This window comes from Aquarana catesbeiana, linkage group LG01 (assembly GCF_042186555.1).
Source record: "Aquarana catesbeiana isolate 2022-GZ linkage group LG01, ASM4218655v1, whole genome shotgun sequence".
In the NCBI taxonomy this organism is placed as follows: domain Eukaryota; kingdom Metazoa; phylum Chordata; class Amphibia; order Anura; family Ranidae; genus Aquarana; species Aquarana catesbeiana.
In genome coordinates, this window is record NC_133324.1 from 677,603,113 (window position 1) to 677,621,546 (window position 18,434).

Below are 18,434 nucleotides of genomic sequence, written 5' to 3' on the forward strand. Positions count from 1 at the left end.
GGCTGCAAAGGATTTGCAACCAAGTATTAACAAGTGAAAGTTTGATGGATGATTGTTAATCTGTCCCATTACTTTTGGTCCCTTAAAAAGTGGGAGGCACATGTACAAACTGTTGTAATTCCTACACCGTTCACCTGATTTGGATGTAAATACACTCAAATTAAAGCTGAAAGTCTGCAGTTAAAGCACATATTGTTTGTTTCATTTCAAATCCATTGTGGTGGTGCATAGAGCCAAAAAATTAGAATTGTGTCGATGTCCCAATATTTATGGACCTGACTGTACCTTGGTCAAGATTATACACAGAGCAATTCACTCTTGTGGGTTATATATTTTTAATTATTGCATAATCTAATTTGGTTCGGGACAGCAGCTACCTTTATTTACAGAGGTGACGTGAGTGTATTTTAACACAAGTATAACAAGCATGCTTTACTGCATATACAGACTGATTTAACTTTGTGGGTTTAGTAACACTTTAACTTGCATATGATAGATTTCAGATTTTTTTGAAGACACCAAATGTTGTAGGATGTCTGTATGAATACATAGGTAATCTGTGAGGTCTTTAACAGAATAAACACTTAACAGCTAAGCATGAGAAATTACATTGCCATGTACCTGTGCAAATTCTTTGTTTAGAATCATTTGTTCTGCCAAAGAGGACTCATTATGAAAAAGATGAGGCTGCATGTGACTCCACATATGAGGAAACCACCAAAACTCATTCACTGATGCCAATAAAAGATCATCTCCTTTATCTTCCTCAACAGTACCTTCAATAAAAAAAAAAAAAAAAAACCCAGATTAATTTATTGGTATCATGTTTAAACTATCTAAATACATTTTTCTGTTCAAAATAATATAGCTACATGGTCAGCACCTCAAAAACGTTGTAAAAGATATAATTTATGCTGCATATCAAAGCTTCTGCACAATGTTCTGTTTTTCTTGTCACTATGTTTCCATGTTTTAGATGTGTTAGAAGGGCCTGAGGGAGTGAACTAGTGCACTTTTTAAACAAAGAACCATAGAATTAGCACATACTAAATAAATAAGTCCATTTGCTAAAGCATGATGCATATTTCCATTCTGAGGCATAGTTTGAAGCTTATGAGCCCTGATGCAAAGGTTGACCTGCACCACCCCACCCCCCACTACTACCCACCACTTTCGTTGCACACCCTGATACTCCCACTGTGCCAAGGTACTCCAAGTGGCTAAAGAGTTATTTCAGACCTTTATTTACATATTTAAAATGTAATTCAAAAGAATTAGAGAGGTATGTCAAAATGTGGACAATTTCTCCAAAATCTTTTGAATACCCATCTTCAGATAAAATAAATATTGCAAAAAGATGGGGGAAATATCCATCTTTCATAAAATGACATTGTGGTGAGAAGTTAATGAAAACACAAACACAGAAGTGTGAAAAAAGAAAGTGATGGGGTAACGGCGCCACAACATAAATAACAAATCGTTCCAATGCTGCACCTAAAATTAGTAGCAACTAATAAATCATGAATTGGGATATTGGATTTGGGATCCAATTTCTCCTACACATGAATGACAGATGAGACACCTGAAGGGGATATATTATTGATCGTGGATTTCCTATAAAAATCATGCTTTATGGTCACTTTTTGGCCGAGGTTGTCTGGTGAGCGCATTTTATTATCACTTTGGGTGAAGCACTTTCATATGCAAGATTTTGAAGCACATTTCACTTTAATCCTTGGTGTTGGAGCATACACAAGAAGATTTGAACACATATGTTTATTATGGACATTTTTGATGTATCGTTCACTTATGCACTTTATTAAGTGATTTACACTGTATATTCATTTATATTTGTCCATTGCGCCCTTCATTTATTTTTTTATAAACATATTATGCTTACCTGCTCTGTGTAATGATTGTACAGAGCAGCCCTGATCCTCTTCTTCCTTCGTCCTCTGCCGCAGCTCCTGGCTCCTCCCCCTTGACCAGAGCCCCTAATAACAAGCTCCTTGCTAGGGGGGCACTGGTGCATGCTCACCCCGAGCCCTGCTCTATGTGTCCATAAGGTACATAGAGCTGTGGCTCAGCCCCCCCCCCCCCACTCTCCTCAGTGTTTCATTGGCTGTGATTGACAGCAGTGGGAGTCAATGGTTTCTGCTGCTGGGACAGCCAATGCTCTTGTGCACATGGCTGGATCGATAGAGGTCTCAGATGAGTATTGGGGGGGGGGCTGTGGGGGGAACAGCACACAGAACATTTTTTACCATCATGCATAGAGTGCATGAAGGTAAAAAACATTCAGCCTCTATATCCACTTTGAGCAAATTTCAGATTCTTTAGATAAAAGCTAAGTGCTCCTCTATCCATGCCTCACTGCTGGCCTATAATTCTGATGAACAGGTTTATTGGCCAACTGAGAGCTGTAGGATCTGGGTGGGCTTACATTCTATGCAACAAGCGATAACAAAAGTTTGCATAACAAAGCACAAAGTTCAAGGTTTCTGAATATGTCTCTGAAGTGCCTGATTCCAATTTCTGTTTTTGGCTAAACATGGGTACACTATAGCAAACCTGCACAATAATGTATAAACTAGAACTCTATTATAAGCATAGCTCTCGCTGGTTCTCTTTTAACCTCCCTGGCGGTATGATTATTTCAGATTTTTGATTCTGAAAGTCGTACAATTATTTTGCACAGAAATTTGGCATTTTATATGGTAGGCCTATAATTCTTAGGAATAACTCACTTAAATCTGTCCAAACAAGAGTCTAGTAGACATCCCGGGTATGATAAAGTTTGAAAAACGAAATAAAAAATTATAATATAATAAATAACTATAAATAATTATAACAAATAATAATATAATAATAACAACAATTATTCAATAATGTAATCAGATCAAAAACACTGAAATTTGCTCAGTTGAAGAATTGTCGCTTTTGTTACTTTCAGTGTTTGATGATAGATTTCCCCACAAATCACTATCGTTCAATTCTGCGAGTGATTCTAATTTATTATCGCTGTTTTCTAGCTGGTCTACAAGCACTTTTGACGTAAACAGACATTTTTTGGTTGCTATGGACAATCTCCAGTTTCCAGGCAGAAAGAACAATATATATAATATAAAACTGCATGCAGGACACTGGACAGACCACTAGGGACAAAGGGGATGTGTAATTATTTGATACAGTACTGTAATCTGTAAGATTACAGTGTACTGTATCTATACTGTTTTTTACTTTTTGAATTTGGTGCCGAACTTCGTCCCCGTGCGTTGCAATGTTCGCAGGGAACGGAGCTCGGCACTGTGAATCCAGCGAGACACTGCGGCTTGCAGATCACAGCGGGGAGACATCGCAGGATCCAGGGGACAGGGTAAGTAACCTCTACATGGATCCTGCCATGCGATCCCAAGTCTGGCTCGGGGCTACCACTTTTGGTATTGAAAATCCACCCCGAGCCAGACTCGGGAATACCGCCAGGGGGGTTAATGATAGCAAAAGTGATCATATGTATATATATATATATATATATATATATATATATATATATATATATTTATTATATTGATTGAACTGTTGATCTATGCACTGTTTTAGTGAAAACTGTACATACCAAATGCCAAATAAGCAAGCTGATTGTGACTGAAAGCAAGTCAAGTGGCACCTCCAATCATCAAGTATTCTTCAATGGTGGCTTAAGTTTATGTTAATAAACTGTTGTACTGATTGTTTGTAGGGCCTTATGTACACTAGCAGGACATACATGCTTTAACCACTTCCCGCCCGCCCACGTCATATGACGTCCTGGGCTTTGAGCGGGTATATCTGAATGATGCCTGTAGTTACAGACATCATTCAGATATTGCCGGTTTCAGCTGGCGAATCTCTACACCATAGGAATGATCATAGCGGCCGTTCCACTGCTTGATCGTTCCTATGGGAGTCGAGAGGGGACGTCCCCCCTCCCGCCGCCCTCCAGTGCTTGTTCCGTCTCACCGTTACGATCGGTGAGGCGGAGAGCAGATCCGCCGGTGCCGGATATAGATCATAGAGATTTCCGGTGGACCAGATGGTCGCCGGAGTCTCTATGATCATCGGAGGCCGGGCGCGATGTTATGATGTCATGCCTGGCCTCTCCATTCAAAAAAACGGCGTCGCTTCGGCTGGGAAGCGGTGATCATTTTATTTATTTTTTTTTATTTCAGGCTTCCCAGCCTAGTGGTGAGATATGGGGTCTTATTGACCCCATATCTCACTATTAAGAGGACCTGTCATGTCATATTCCTATTACAAGGGATGTTTACATTCCTTGTAATAGGAATAAAAGTGATCACATTTTTTTTTTTCAAAAAAGTGTCAAAATAAAAAAAATACAATTTTTAAAGCGCCGCTGTCCCCGTGTGCTCGCACGCAGAAGTGAACGCATACATAAGTCCCGCCCACATATGAAAACGGTGTTCAAACCATACATGTGAGGTATCGCCGTGAACATTGGAGCAAGAGCAATAATTTTGTTCCTAGACCTCCTCTGTATCTCAAAACATGTAACCAGTAAAAAAATTTCAAGCGTCGCCTATGGGGATTTTTAAGTTCCAAACATTGGTGCCATTCCACGAGCATGAGCAATTTTGAAGCATGACATGTTAGGTATCTATTTACTCGGCGTAACTTCATCTTTCACAATATGTAAAAACAAACTATTTTTTCCCCAAAAAAACGCATTCGAAAAATTCCTGTGCAAATACTGTGTGAGATAAAAAGTTGCAACAACCGCCACTGTATTCTCTAGGGTCTTTGCTAAAAAAACATATATAATGTTTGGGGGTTCTATGTAATTTTCTAGCAAAAAGATGATGATTTTTACATGTAGGAGAGAAATGTCAGAATTGGCCTGGTAGGGAAGTGGTTAATGTGCAGTGTAAAATAGCACATACTGCAATCTTTATACATATAAGGGTTGATTTACTAAAAGCAGATAGACTGTTCACTTTGCAAGGAAATTTTTCCCAGACCTTAGTAAATGAGGCAAAGTTCTGCTGACATTCTTCATCCAATCATGTGCAAGCAAAAATACTGATTTTTTATTTTCATTTTCCTTGCACTTGATTAGGTATCCTTTGCAAAGTGAAACTTCACCGTATTTACTATGCTCTGGGGCAAATTCCCTTACAAAGTGTAACTTCCCTTGCATAGTGAATAGCCTATTTCCCCCTAGTAACTAACCCCTATAGTGTTAAAATTAGGCTTTTTTTTCACAATATAAATTTTTATTGCAAGAATTTTAAGAATACAATTATGCACTTAATGCAAATAATATCATAAGAAATAAAATAGTGTACATGAGAAACATGAAAAGTTGGATTAGGTATACATGGATAAACATATTAGAATAAGGTGGATTGAGGATGCTTATGCTTCTATTTTTCTTCATTGTACAAAGAAGCAGGTTTGTACATTTATATACTGTAACTGAGGATGCTAATGCTTCTATTTTTCTTCATTGTACAAAGAAGCAGGTTTGTACATTTATATACTGTAAATGTATGTAAACTAATGCAAGTGACGTAAGCTGATGTTAGCTTATATAAACATATATATTTGCATACAGTGAAGAAGTAAAACATATACAGATCCAAATTACAATGTATAAAATAATAAAAACAAATTGCTATTTCTTTGTGTATGCTTTTACATGCATGTTAAGGAAAATGTGTCCAGTGTAGGGCAGTTCTTTTGTTTGACATCTATTGTTTTAAATAGTGAGCCAGGAGAGGCTTTTAACCCCAGAACTTATTTGTGTCTCTTTTATCATTCAAAATGTTGCTTTTTGACTGTATTGTACTATAAGAAATGTAGTGTAAAATGTGTGTGACAGTTACATTTAAATACAGTATCTCTCATGTTAGCTTTAAGTTTTACTGGCAACATGTAAACTTGGCAAGGCTTTTCAGTCATCTCTGTGTCATGTGTTTGGAACTTTCATAACTGTTGGACCATACACTGACTTAAACCAGCTTGAGTTATATCTCAGAATATGAAGAGGACTCTTTTCACCTCACTCTTTCATCTGACATCTATAGTAGCCTGTCAATCCAATCAGGAAGTGAATCAGAAAATTCTGCCTATTTTAGGTATGCTCAATGAATGTCTAAATGTTGCTAAAATGAATTAGAATATCTGAACTAAATTTAATGCTGAACTCCAGATAATATAAAAAAACTTTAACCCCCCCCCCCCTGCATTGTAACACATCAAAAATAATTTCTTGCCTACACTGCTCCTTTATTTAGATAATCCTATCTTTTTTTCATGTTCATAGGGCTTGATTCACAGGTCTGGACAGTAGAAGCAAGTGGGAAGTGTCAACAGTGCACCCTTCATGGCTTCTTGCACCCATTCAGGCTATGCTTCCCAAAACCCTCCAAGATATGTGCAGGATGTGGGCTGGCTCTTGGGAACTGATATAGTGCTTGAGGGCAGCCCAGTGTTTGATGACAGGGGAACAGAGAACTTCCTGGTCAGTGGTCATCACTGCAGCAAAGTACAAGACAAAAAAATAAAGCCTCCTACCGGGGCAGTTCCTCAGATAACCGGAAACTGCACACACTGCTCTTTTCTGTAGACAGGAGTTGGTGGAGAAAGGCAAGGCTAGATTTCAAACTGCTGACCTGCCAGAATGCAGTGTCTTTTTTTTAACTGATTGCTGCCTGGCAGCACAGCACGCTGACTGCTCTGTGAAAGAAAAAGTGTAGTTGTATGGCTGAGAACTACACTCCCTTTCTCCACTTGCTCCAGCACTTGAGCTTTCATTATATTCTTATAATGTCTTGTCAGGGTCTCCTCCTGCTACAATAAGGCACACTCATTTCCCTATAACAGAGAGGAACTTGTCATTAATATCTAGCCAAAAGCTCATCCAGTGCAGTCTGTGCCACCTGTGCTGCGTGGAGCTGAATATCACTAGGCACATTGACAAGTTCTGACACAGGTTCACTGAACACTGGAAAGAGACAAGGTAAGATTTGCTGGAGAGTCTACACCTACATTCAGTACAGACTCTCACGCAGAATGGCAGGTGGGAAGTTGTAACATGCTGGGACAAAGTCAAGAGAGGCAGACTTTTTTTTAGCAACATTAATAATGCTACCTTGTACTGTGTTACTAGGTAGCAATCATTTACAGGGCACTGCACACTCCCTCAGGGCATCAGAGGGGGGTGTCTTGAAGCATCAGGGCATCTTGGTGACATTAGTATCATCTACAGGGTGGAGTGAAGAGCAGGTTCCTGTGGTTTGTGGTGTTCATGGGAAATAAGCGCCCACTCAGTGAGGAAAGGCAACCTATTCTACAATCTTGTGTCCCAAAGGAGCATCTAAGGATAAAAAATGAAGAGATGTTCTGTAACAAGGATGCAATAACACAACTAATAACAAAAATAAATATTTTCTTGTGACTGGAGTTTAACTTTAAGTAGCCAGTGATTTCAGTTACAGCCTGAACAAGTTAACTGTCCTTTAGTCCTTATATTGTTCTTCGGCATCTGTGATTACATGAACATGTTAAAACAAAATAATTTAGAAGGAAAGGCAGAGGGAAAAATAATAAAGCAATAAAGCTTGTTAGGAGAGCTTAGGTAATACAAGTCAATGTGCAGAGGATGATTAATAATAACATATAATATTCACAGAGTAATGTAAAAAAGTGAGATTTTGCTATAGAAAGTTTTCCACTGAATATATAACATTAAAGGGAAATGCAATGGGAAAAATAAATACATTGTGCTTACAATACAATCTTGCTCTAGTGTTTCATATTATTAACCCTACATATACTGTACAACATAGACATTGAAACTCTTTAAGAAAATGCTGATTCTGCAGTATTGCTAAAATACTTACTGCAGAGTTCAGTATATACACACCTATTTTATGCCAGTTATTTTTATAGCACCGACAATTTACACAGTGCTTTTAAATACTGTACATTCACATCAGTCCCTGCCCTCAAGGAGCTTAATATCTAAGGTCCATATTGCACATGTATACATACACACATACAAAATTTAGATAGGAGCCAATTAACCAACATGTCTTTGGAGTGTGGGAGAAAATCAGAGTTCAGACAGGGAAAACCATGCAAGTCCAGGAGGAACTTGAAAACACTTTGCAGACAATGTCCTAGTCACGATACAAGCTGATGACCCCAGTGCAGCAAGGAAAGTGCCAATCACAAAGCCACTTTACCATTATGATTTAGAAACAAACCTTTAGCCTCTTGTCAACTGCAAAATACATATGCAGTGGTAAGAAAGGTGGCCTTTAACTCCCAGCAGTTGCACATATTCATCCACAGAGGAATGAGGCATTAAAGACCACTTAAAGGGCCACTGGGAAGCTGCATTAAGGGGGTTATGCTGCATATTTAGCATTTGAAATTCTGTAGAAAACTGTCAAAGACTGACGACCTATTACAGAAGATGGTTATAAACTGTAGAAATTGTAGAGGAGTGGTTGGAGACTAGGGAAATGCTTAGAGGAGTTTGTCAGAGACTAGAATATGTTACAAGAAGCTGCTTGAGATCACTAGCATTACAACTCCTTTACAAACTAATACGCCTGCTTTTTTTTATCCCTGCAGTCCCCTTAAAAATAAACGTCACCACATTTAATGATCCCCACAGCAAGGTACCTTACAAAAGATAAAAAAAAGATATAAACAATAGGAGAAAGGGATTTATATAGCACAGAAAAAATAATTAAAAAAAACTTTCTGTGGCCAACAATGTCATTTATATTCTTTCTTTAGTGTCCTGGCCCTGTTTCTGGCAGTGCAGATACTATAGTATCATGCAGTAGTTTTCATAGTACACATGGTGCTATAAAGAACACCTTCTTTGAAACAAACACACATACACACAATTTTCACAGATCTCAAAGCTATGTAGGAGGAAGGCATTGATAGCTATACCCTATGTCGTGAGTCTCATGACACAGTGATCCAGCAATACTTCTCCTCACATTGTTCCAGGTGCCGATCAGTTCTGTTTAAGTACCTGTGCAGGAAAAGCACTGACTTTTATCCGATGGAGCTCAACAGCTACAAAAGTAGGTAACAAAGGACACATGCAGCTCTCAAGCTACAAGTTGGGCATATGGCTTGTAAACCATTATTTAGCCACATCTAGCCACAGTTTCTCACTGCACTGCTAATTTATTATGTATTTATTCCCCTTTCCCAACTTCCAGAATTGGTATGGTTAAAAAGATTAGAAAGTCATAATCATTTAGCCCGCAAAAGGGCTACCTCTACAGTATAAAGCTGATAGGCGCACTATGTTCTAAAGAAATTATCTCATTTTTTCTGTAGTCTCTTTTCCAAGCCACTTGTTTATTACTGCTGTACACACAATGATTTTTGCTCAGTTCAGAGTTGAGTTATCACTTTCTGTTTCATGCTCTTTCAGTATGTTCCAAACAGCTGAAATAAAACGCCTTAAAATATAGTACAACTGGGAAGAATTTCTTCTAAATAAAATAAATTGCTTCCATTTAGTATCTGCATTCAGAAGGATGCGAGTTCATTATCACAGCCATTATTTTATGAAGCAATAAATCTTGGGTATATAATTTCTCAGTACCTTTCAAACATGATATTTTGCAGGATATAATTAAGTTTAGTTTAGAAAAATAATGGCAAAATGTAATTGCCTTGTGCATTAAAATACTATGATAAAACTATCACAATAGACCATTATCTGTGTTTTGTGATTTGTATCATGCCAATGCCAATGTCATAACTATACTATTTTATTTTATATCTTCTTTGTTGCTACTTTCTAGACTAGAACAGCAAGGTTTTTTTTGCAAATATGTGTCATGAAAATACTTGCCGTTTTTGACCCCATGCAAAAAGTCATAGCTTATGTTTATTAAAACATTATTATGAAAGACCTACAAAACAGTATTATGCAGCACTACAACCTAGCTAAGCCACCACACAAAAGATTGCCAAGGGGTAGATATGCAAGAGTGAAACTGTATGAGCTGAAATAAAGAGCTAGAATCTTGTTGGAAGGTCATACCTTCTAGCCCTTTCAAATTCTATAAGAAGGAGAGTTATAACACAAGTCATTGATAGTAGTGCATCTATATTACTGCGCTACACTTTGCTGAGTTCAATAAAGCTTATCAGCAGCATGAGTGCATCAACAGCACTATTATGCATTAGTCAAAATGGCATTAAATCATATGGATACAGTTTATGTGAAACACCTAATTTGCTAATAGGGATGATTTAATCAGTAGAATCAACAATTTATACATTATTGATGCACCTGGTTGTGTTATGTACATTTGTCAGTGGAGAATGACACAGTATAGGAATCCAGGTAATCATGACACATGAATTGCAGACTGGACACATCTGACTGCAATTATTCAGATGAATCAACAAATTTGCAATTTATTGACTTGCTTGATTAAAGAATCAATTAGCTTATTTTGCTAGCCATCACTTTTTTGGTTGTCACCCCTACAAAGACTTTCCATGATTAATTCCAAAACACATCATTACGCCTAATGCCACTGAAGGAAGTACACCATCTTTCAACAGAAAATTCCACATTAACATGTTATTCTGAAAAGCATACTAAGCTTGCCCTGTGGAGGATTCATTTTAGGAGCTGCTAATGTAGGACAGGATGAAAATATAGAAGACGAGTTCATTTAATATTAGAAATTAGTTTGGAGATTTGGTTAGATACATTTTTGGTTTTAGGTTCTGCATGAGGGATCCATCATCACGACCACTACCCAGGAACATTGCCTGATCCTGCCAACCTGCTACCTGACATCCTTAAAATCTGCTGCAACCAGAGGTGCCACCAAGACCCACCACAGGTACATAAACTCTCAGACTTTTTCCCCGATCATGTCCCTCAGGCTTCAATAAAATGATTACCAGACCTATAGTGTCTGTTCCATCGGATTTCACACATCTGGGGGGAGTGCGGGCACTGCTGCAGCTCAACTTGAGTCCATTTTCTCAGACTCCAGATCTACCTCACCCTCAACTAGAAGCCCAGCAAAATCCAGGCCATACAGGAACTCTGGAGACACTGGAAACACTTCACCAAGTATGGAGGTGAGCAGTCCCCTTAAGAGTTATTCACACTTGGCAACTTACCCTGATCTCATAACCCAGTTCCCAACCACATGTCAGTCTATTTCTGATGTGACTTTAAAGAAGATACTGATGTCTCTGAGATCATTCATACAGTCTGACATGGTTACATATATACAACAGTGCAGGGCAGAGGTGAAGGAGCTAGAAGACAAGGTTCACCAAGTGGAGACCAAAATGAGTGAATACACATCTTCTTTAAACACACTGGTGGATTCTTTTACTTCAAAACAGGAGGTCATTACCAGGTTACAATCAAAATTGGCCGACCTCTAGGATCATTCACGTCGGAACAATTTATAAATCCGTGGGGTTCCAGATTTTATCCAATCACACCAACTTCCTCATTATGTTTGTGATCTCTTCAAGGTGGTAATTCCTTCACTGATTCCTGCTGACCTTACCATCGACAGAGTACACAGAATCCCCAAGGCATCCTTCCTGCCATCTGATACTGTTATAAAAAATGGGATTTAGACCATGCTATGGTAATATCTATTCATTAAACCTGCCCTGCTGCTATCTAATTGAGGGGCCTCAACAAATGAAAGTGTAAAAGAAGACAGCACTGTGACAAGGTGTAAGTCGCTTGAAATTAATCAATCAAGTAGAAAACTCAGAACACAACACAAATCATATGGTATCTCCTCAATACTTTCTAGTGTACCAATATATTACATTTTATTACCATGTCGTATTATAAAGTAAACTTTGATAAAACCTTAATTTTGGATCTAGGAATCAGCTCACATGCCCAAACCCATTAAAAATCTCAACTTACATATTCTTGGGCAGACCACTCCATACCCTACCTAGGCATCACCTAGGCAGACCACTAAAATGTCCTTATTTGCAGACCTCAATTTCAAACCACTTCTTACAGACATCCATCAAGACTTTTCCCACATGGCAAAAAATGAACTATCTTAGATTGGGAAAATTGCCTCTTTTAAAATGATGGTACTCCCAAAAATATTGTACCTTTTCCGTACTCTCCCGCTACCATTAAAACTGTCCCACTTAGCAGAACTAAACAGACATAAAGGATTATTACTTAAACACCATATTGGCACAAATCAAGCACTAGTTCACGACCCCCCCTGAAGCCTTGTGAGTTGGAATCAAAGCCATATGTGCACAGGTTTTTAACCTAAACCTATTGTTATAAGCAGACAGGTGGAAGCTGCTTATATTGTTTCATCTCCCCTCAACAACTCAAGCCTCAATATTGGCTCGGAGGACTCCCCACCTCCAATCAAAACATGGGCCTCTTAACACCAGGATCATGTTACTTATAGTATCTATAGTATATAATATATATAATATAATACTGGAAATCTTTCTTCCTTTTCTTTCTGTCAAATAGTCGGTATAGAAGGGTATACATTGGATAGATGAGATAATGGAGTACCAAGTGCCCAAACCTTTAGCTTCATTGCTCACTCAGTACAAACTTTCTAATACATGTAAGATTATGTACACACGTGTCACCTCCTTTATGTCCAAGTACTCACCACCCTTGATCTATATAAATGCTCAAGTGTGGGAATTCGACACAACCACCACTAACAATTTTACAGGAATCTCCCTACTGTATAATGTGCTTCAACACAAACAGCAATTTGTTAAATCTCCCCCTATGTTGTTGTAGGAAGCAGGTCTGAATAAGGTATTCAACCCTCAACAATGGACTATAGCACTTTGGTACAACTATGTAGCATCCCACTGTATTAACCATTGGAAACTTACTCAGAAGATCCTGGCTCAGAAACTCACATCAACTAGCGAAATATTACCCTTCCCTTTCCTCCCTCTGCTGGAGAGAATGTGGCCATTCTTGCACTTCATATCTTCTGGAGTTGTAAGAATTTGTCCAGCTACTGGAGAAAACTATTTAGTATTATTGCAGACATTACTGGGGTGCTGTTGTCCCCAGACCCAGCACTAGCAATTTTACATTTGGGCATAGAAAAGTATCCGCAGACATTTTGGATAGTAGTTACCCACATACTAATAGCTGCCAAACTGATTATTGCTGTACATTGGAGACACAACTTTACTCCTAACCCCTCAGTCTTGGCACAAGTTAACCTCAACGATCAATATGATAAATTTCAATAAATCAATTTTATAAAAATTGAATATGTTGTATTAATTAGTATCTGTGCTAATTCATGTAGAGGTGGCTTTCCTTATCTCATGTTATTTACATATTTAAAGATTTCCTTCTTGTATGCTTTACATATCTTAATGGATGATAGTGATGGGCCCTGGGTGTAGCACCTTACGTGTACTTGTGTTTGTACATGAATTACTTATAAATACCATCTCATAGATTTTTCTATTCAATATATTTCCAGTGAACCGCATTGGTGCAGATGGACTACATGGACTACGTTTGTGTGTACTGACACATCCAGTACATTAAAGCACAGAAAACCTTTTATTCATTACTGTACCACCCATGCCGCATTGCGCGGCAAAATAAATTAATAGTAATGGGCGTTCATGCACATTGGATGAAGCAAGCACAAAAAGTCATAGGGATTGTATTATCTGTTGAGCACTGACCATCATGCACAAACACTGCTTGTACCACAAAAGAGGAAAGATGGGAAAAAGTGCTTTCATTGATAGCACGGTGAGGGGAGAATCATGTGCTTTTAAATAGGCAAATAAACAGTGTTTGCAGATTTAAAGACAGAGTTTGCTTTATTTATCATGTAATGCTGGATTTGGAAACTTGATAATGATACTTCAAGAACTAACACGATGAATAATAATGCTATAATGATAAAACATCATCAGTAATAATCAAAAGCATAGAAACCTATTTTATGTTAATAAATACATTTATCCAGCATATATAATTTGTAAATCCTGCTCACTTGGATGTTAATACTGAAGTACAAAAGTAATAAATCATTCCTTATCACAGCCATTTTATAACTAGTATTTGGCTGAACAGCATGGGAGCCATGCTAGTACTGGTTCATTTATTGTTCCCTCACAGCTCTAGACAATTCATTTATAAAAAGAAAGGCACAGTTAATTTGTCTTCCTGAGCTATCCTCCTTCTGTAGCATGCTTATGTTCACAGTAAACTAGTGTCACATCCTTGGCTGTCCTATCCAGTTCCCTGAACAGAAAAATTATGCCACAGTCCATGTTATATGTCTTTTAAGAAGATTTACAGAAATTGATGCTGTTTTTATGGTTCAGACTAAAACAGAACACACCTAACCGATACCATATGCTGAAATCACTGATTAAAAATGGGCATAGTAAATGGCCATTACAAAATGTGTTGTATATAGCAAAGACCAAATTACTTTTGGTTCTTACATATTAAACTATGTCATTAATAGTTTTACTATTTAAAAAAAAAATACCCAATACTAATATGTTTGTTTAAAGAGATAATTTGTACTACTGAGTTCGGGGTATATAAATTACTAGGGAAAAATAAAATAGAAAGTGGTTAATCTTAAATGGAAAAAAATAATTTATTTGTGTATATTTATAAAGTCGTGTTCTTATTGATGCTACAGCATTGCAATCTAAATTTTTTAACTCTTTTTTGGAATTTATACACGTACACAAGAAATATTTATATTGTTATTAATCAATCAATCAAATAACTGCCAAAACATTGTAGGTTTATATGACATTTACAATATTTAGGGGCTGATTAAACATTTACTAAACTGACATCTAGCAGGCATCATAATGTGTTATATCACTCCTTTTTGGTTACATCCTTCCCCTTATAGTTAATACAGACAAAACTGCATAGGTGTAGGCAGAAGCAGTACATTATGGGACGGGTGTTTTTTTCTTTTTTTACCAGATGGGCTTATTGGCCTTATTTCCAACCCTCAACCTGGAAGGCTGCCTATTTTTTTATTTTTCTAGGTCATTGCCACAGGCCTGTGCCCCAACCTTTTATGCTAAAATATTACATATTCTGAGCATGCTGTAAAAGCACTTTAAAACAATTACTTTACAGTACAAGCAACTAGAGAGGTCAGGGATGGCTTGGTATAAATTGGGCACAGGTGCACTTGAAGAAGCAATTTTCAACCTATATTCAACACCAAATACCAGATTCTTTTAATTCCTAGAACCCGAGTACTTGAAGAATATCATAAAAAACTGTTTCTATAGTAAGACAGTACTTGATTCAGTAAATACAAACAAGCATTATTTTGCGATTAAAACCCAAAGTAACATTTTATTGTCTTTTAAGATTTTCCTACAACAGCCAGTCATATAAATGATTTGGTTAATGGTATAAGTAGCTATTGAGGTAAGTATAGGTTCATTAGCATGGTTCAATATTGTAAAGCCTTCTTTAAAGATGTGCACTACAAAGTACATGTAACTTGTGACCAAACTGGAAAACACCAAAGGAAAACTAAAGACCATATTTATATATGTTTGTATTATACATACTGTATACTGTAGGAATTATTAATACCCAAAAAAGATCAGAAGCTGAATGCCAAGGTCACTCTGAAGGGAGGGGGAGTGTCCCAACCCTGACTCATTCAGCTTCAGATTTTGAGCTTTGTAAACAACAAACTTATTCAGAAGGTCATAAGGAGAAATTAGGACCATGTGAAAAGGGCCCTATAGCTGTATTGGCTGACTGAAAAGAATATCTAATATTAATATTTAATACTTCATGTTTAACTGACTACAAAACATATTCCGTTTATTTTATTTTTACTATAGCTGATCTGTAACTTCACCAGAGCAACATAGTAACCAGATATGTTAGTTTCTGGGAAGTAGTTTAATATGTATTATTTGATATTGCAGATGCTACATTTTACATATAAATCGTACAGAGTAAGCAGAAGAGCAAATTTAGGCTACTTTTCTGCCCAAATCATAATTCGGTGGTTTACAAATAACTTTTTCTACAAACTGTTATTTGAAATGAATAAAATGAATATAAACTGTTAAAGTGTTACATTTTTATATTCTTACCTGTGTGATAGAACTTCCCTGAAAATCCAAGATTGAAGGTGAAATTTGCAACCTGAGTACGCAATAATTTTTGTGTGTTTAGTAATGCCTGAAAGAAAATAAAGTAAATGAATTACAGAAATGCTGTTAAAAAAGATATAATCATATATTATTATGCAATGGACATGAGAGATGAATCACCCATTTCCTAAAATTAGAATGTGTCATGGATCACCACACACATACAGGAATCACTAACAAATCCTAGTTTTAAATGTTCACACTATATCAATTTAACCACTTGACCACTGGGCAACATTGCACCCATATGCAATTTTTGTCCTTTTTTTCATACAAATAGAGCTTTCTTTTGGTGGTGTTTAATCACCGCTGGGTTTTTTATTTTTTGCGCTATAAATCAAAAAAGACTGGAAATTCGGTAAAAAAAAAATATTTGTTTCTGTATATTGCAGAGTATTGGCAGAGTATTGGCGAGTATTGGCAGAGTATTGGCAGAGTATTGGCGAGTATTGCAGGGTATTGCAGGGTATTGCAGAGTATTGCAGGGTATTGCACAGTATTGCAGAGTATTGGCAGAGTATTGCACATTATTGCAGAGTATTGGCAGAGTATTGCACATTATTGCAGAATATTGCACATTATTGCAGAGTATTGCACATTATTGCAGAGTATTGCACATTATTGCAGAGTATTGCACAGTATGGGCACAGAGCAGCGCTGTGGGCACTACAGATCCAGCCCACAGCGCTGCTAAAAACAATCTCACCCTCTCTCCCTTCACACTGTACAGATCGGTACAGAGAGGGGAGGGAGGAACCGACGTCATGACATGACGCTGGTTTGTTTACAAGTGATCACTCCGTCATTTGACGGAGCGATCACATGGTAAACGGTCACTGCAAGCGGCCATTTACTGCGATCCGTGATGCGCTGGGTCTTCCGGACCCGGCGGTCCCAGATGTTTGCAGGAGCACGCCCCAGGTGGTGCGCAAGAGCAACATTCTGGGAGGACGTCCATGGACACCCTCCCAAAATAAGCCAACTGCGCTGTAGCTGTCTTTCAGCTATGCCCCAGTCGGCAAGTGGTTAAATACAGGCGGTCCCCTAGTTACAAACAAACGACTCCTACTTAAAACAGAGGGAAACAACAGGAAGTGAGAGGAAATCTACCCCTAGGAAGGGAAATTCACTCCTGTAAGAGTTATTATGGGAAAAAGATACCTCCACTAATGCTTTATCACCAAGGCTTGTTTCCACAACAACCCAAAATTTTCAAAATTCAATTGTCATTGGGACAGAAAATGAGGTGAAATCTTCTGAACAGGGCAGAGACAGCAAAACAAACATTACAGGGGTGTACCAGTTCCAACTTATAAACAGATTCAACTTAAGAATAAACCTACAGACCGGATATTGTTTGTAACCCGGGAACCGCCTGTAGTTGGAAGTCTCAAATCCATATTCTCTCTGGATTAAGAGAATTACAGATCAAGCATAGGACTGTTATATATGCACTCATGTTCAAATATATGAGATTGATATTTGCTCAAATATATATGGGAGGTGTATATAAAAAGAGAGGATAGCTTACAGTGAAATACTTTCTTTATTTTAAATTGCATACATTTCATAATTCAAACATGTTAAAAACTGTATCTGTATTGTAAATCTCCATCAAATAAACCTGTGGATACTTCACAGTAGCAAAGCTTACTTTGAGGTCTCTGGTTTACCCCCTTCCATGCTTGCTTAGTGACTGATCATGCCCATTGCAATGATGGGACAATAGTGAAACATGGCAAAAGGCAGCCTATAGGCAAGGACTCGGGGTCCCTTACAAATGTCCTAAACATCTGGAAAGGAGTACATGCACCTGAAGATGCTCTTCTGACAGATTTAGCACTTTATAATGCAAACAGATTTATTTTTAAACATTTGATACCATTTATCTCAAGTTTAACTACCCATATACCAATCTGTTCCTAGAGTCCCACATTATGGTAATGGAGAAACCAAAGAAGGCTCTTTTTCTACGTGGCAGTTATACGCCTATCTAGCTTATTAACAACAATAAGATATTCATTTTTTAAATTTTTACCTTAAGATTGCAATCCTTAACTCATGAGCTTAAAAACTCTAATGGAAACAGCTCCCCCTCCAAAAAAAAGGTTGGGGTAATACTGTATAATTTAAACATCTACCTTTCTCTCAAACACGATGCTGAAATAATCCTTTTGTTGATATAAATTCATTCA

The 18,434-nt window shown here is 37.5% G+C and overlaps 1 protein-coding gene across 2 annotated transcripts in view; it reads right to left on the reverse strand.

The window, feature by feature from the left end:
- LOC141111122 (bifunctional heparan sulfate N-deacetylase/N-sulfotransferase 4-like) overlaps positions 1 to 18,434 on the reverse strand; it is a 761,202-nt gene that overhangs the window by 447,917 nt on the left and 294,851 nt on the right. For both annotated transcript variants that reach the window (XR_012236388.1, XM_073603162.1), the window contains exons 3-4: positions 16,180 to 16,267; positions 622 to 776 (exon numbers count right to left, since the gene is read on the reverse strand). Coding sequence is in view for 1 of the 2 variants with exons in the window: in XM_073603162.1 (XP_073459263.1) it covers positions 622 to 776; positions 16,180 to 16,267 (243 nt within the window). In the remaining variant the exon portion in view is untranslated. The remainder of the gene's footprint in view (positions 1 to 621; positions 777 to 16,179; positions 16,268 to 18,434) is intronic.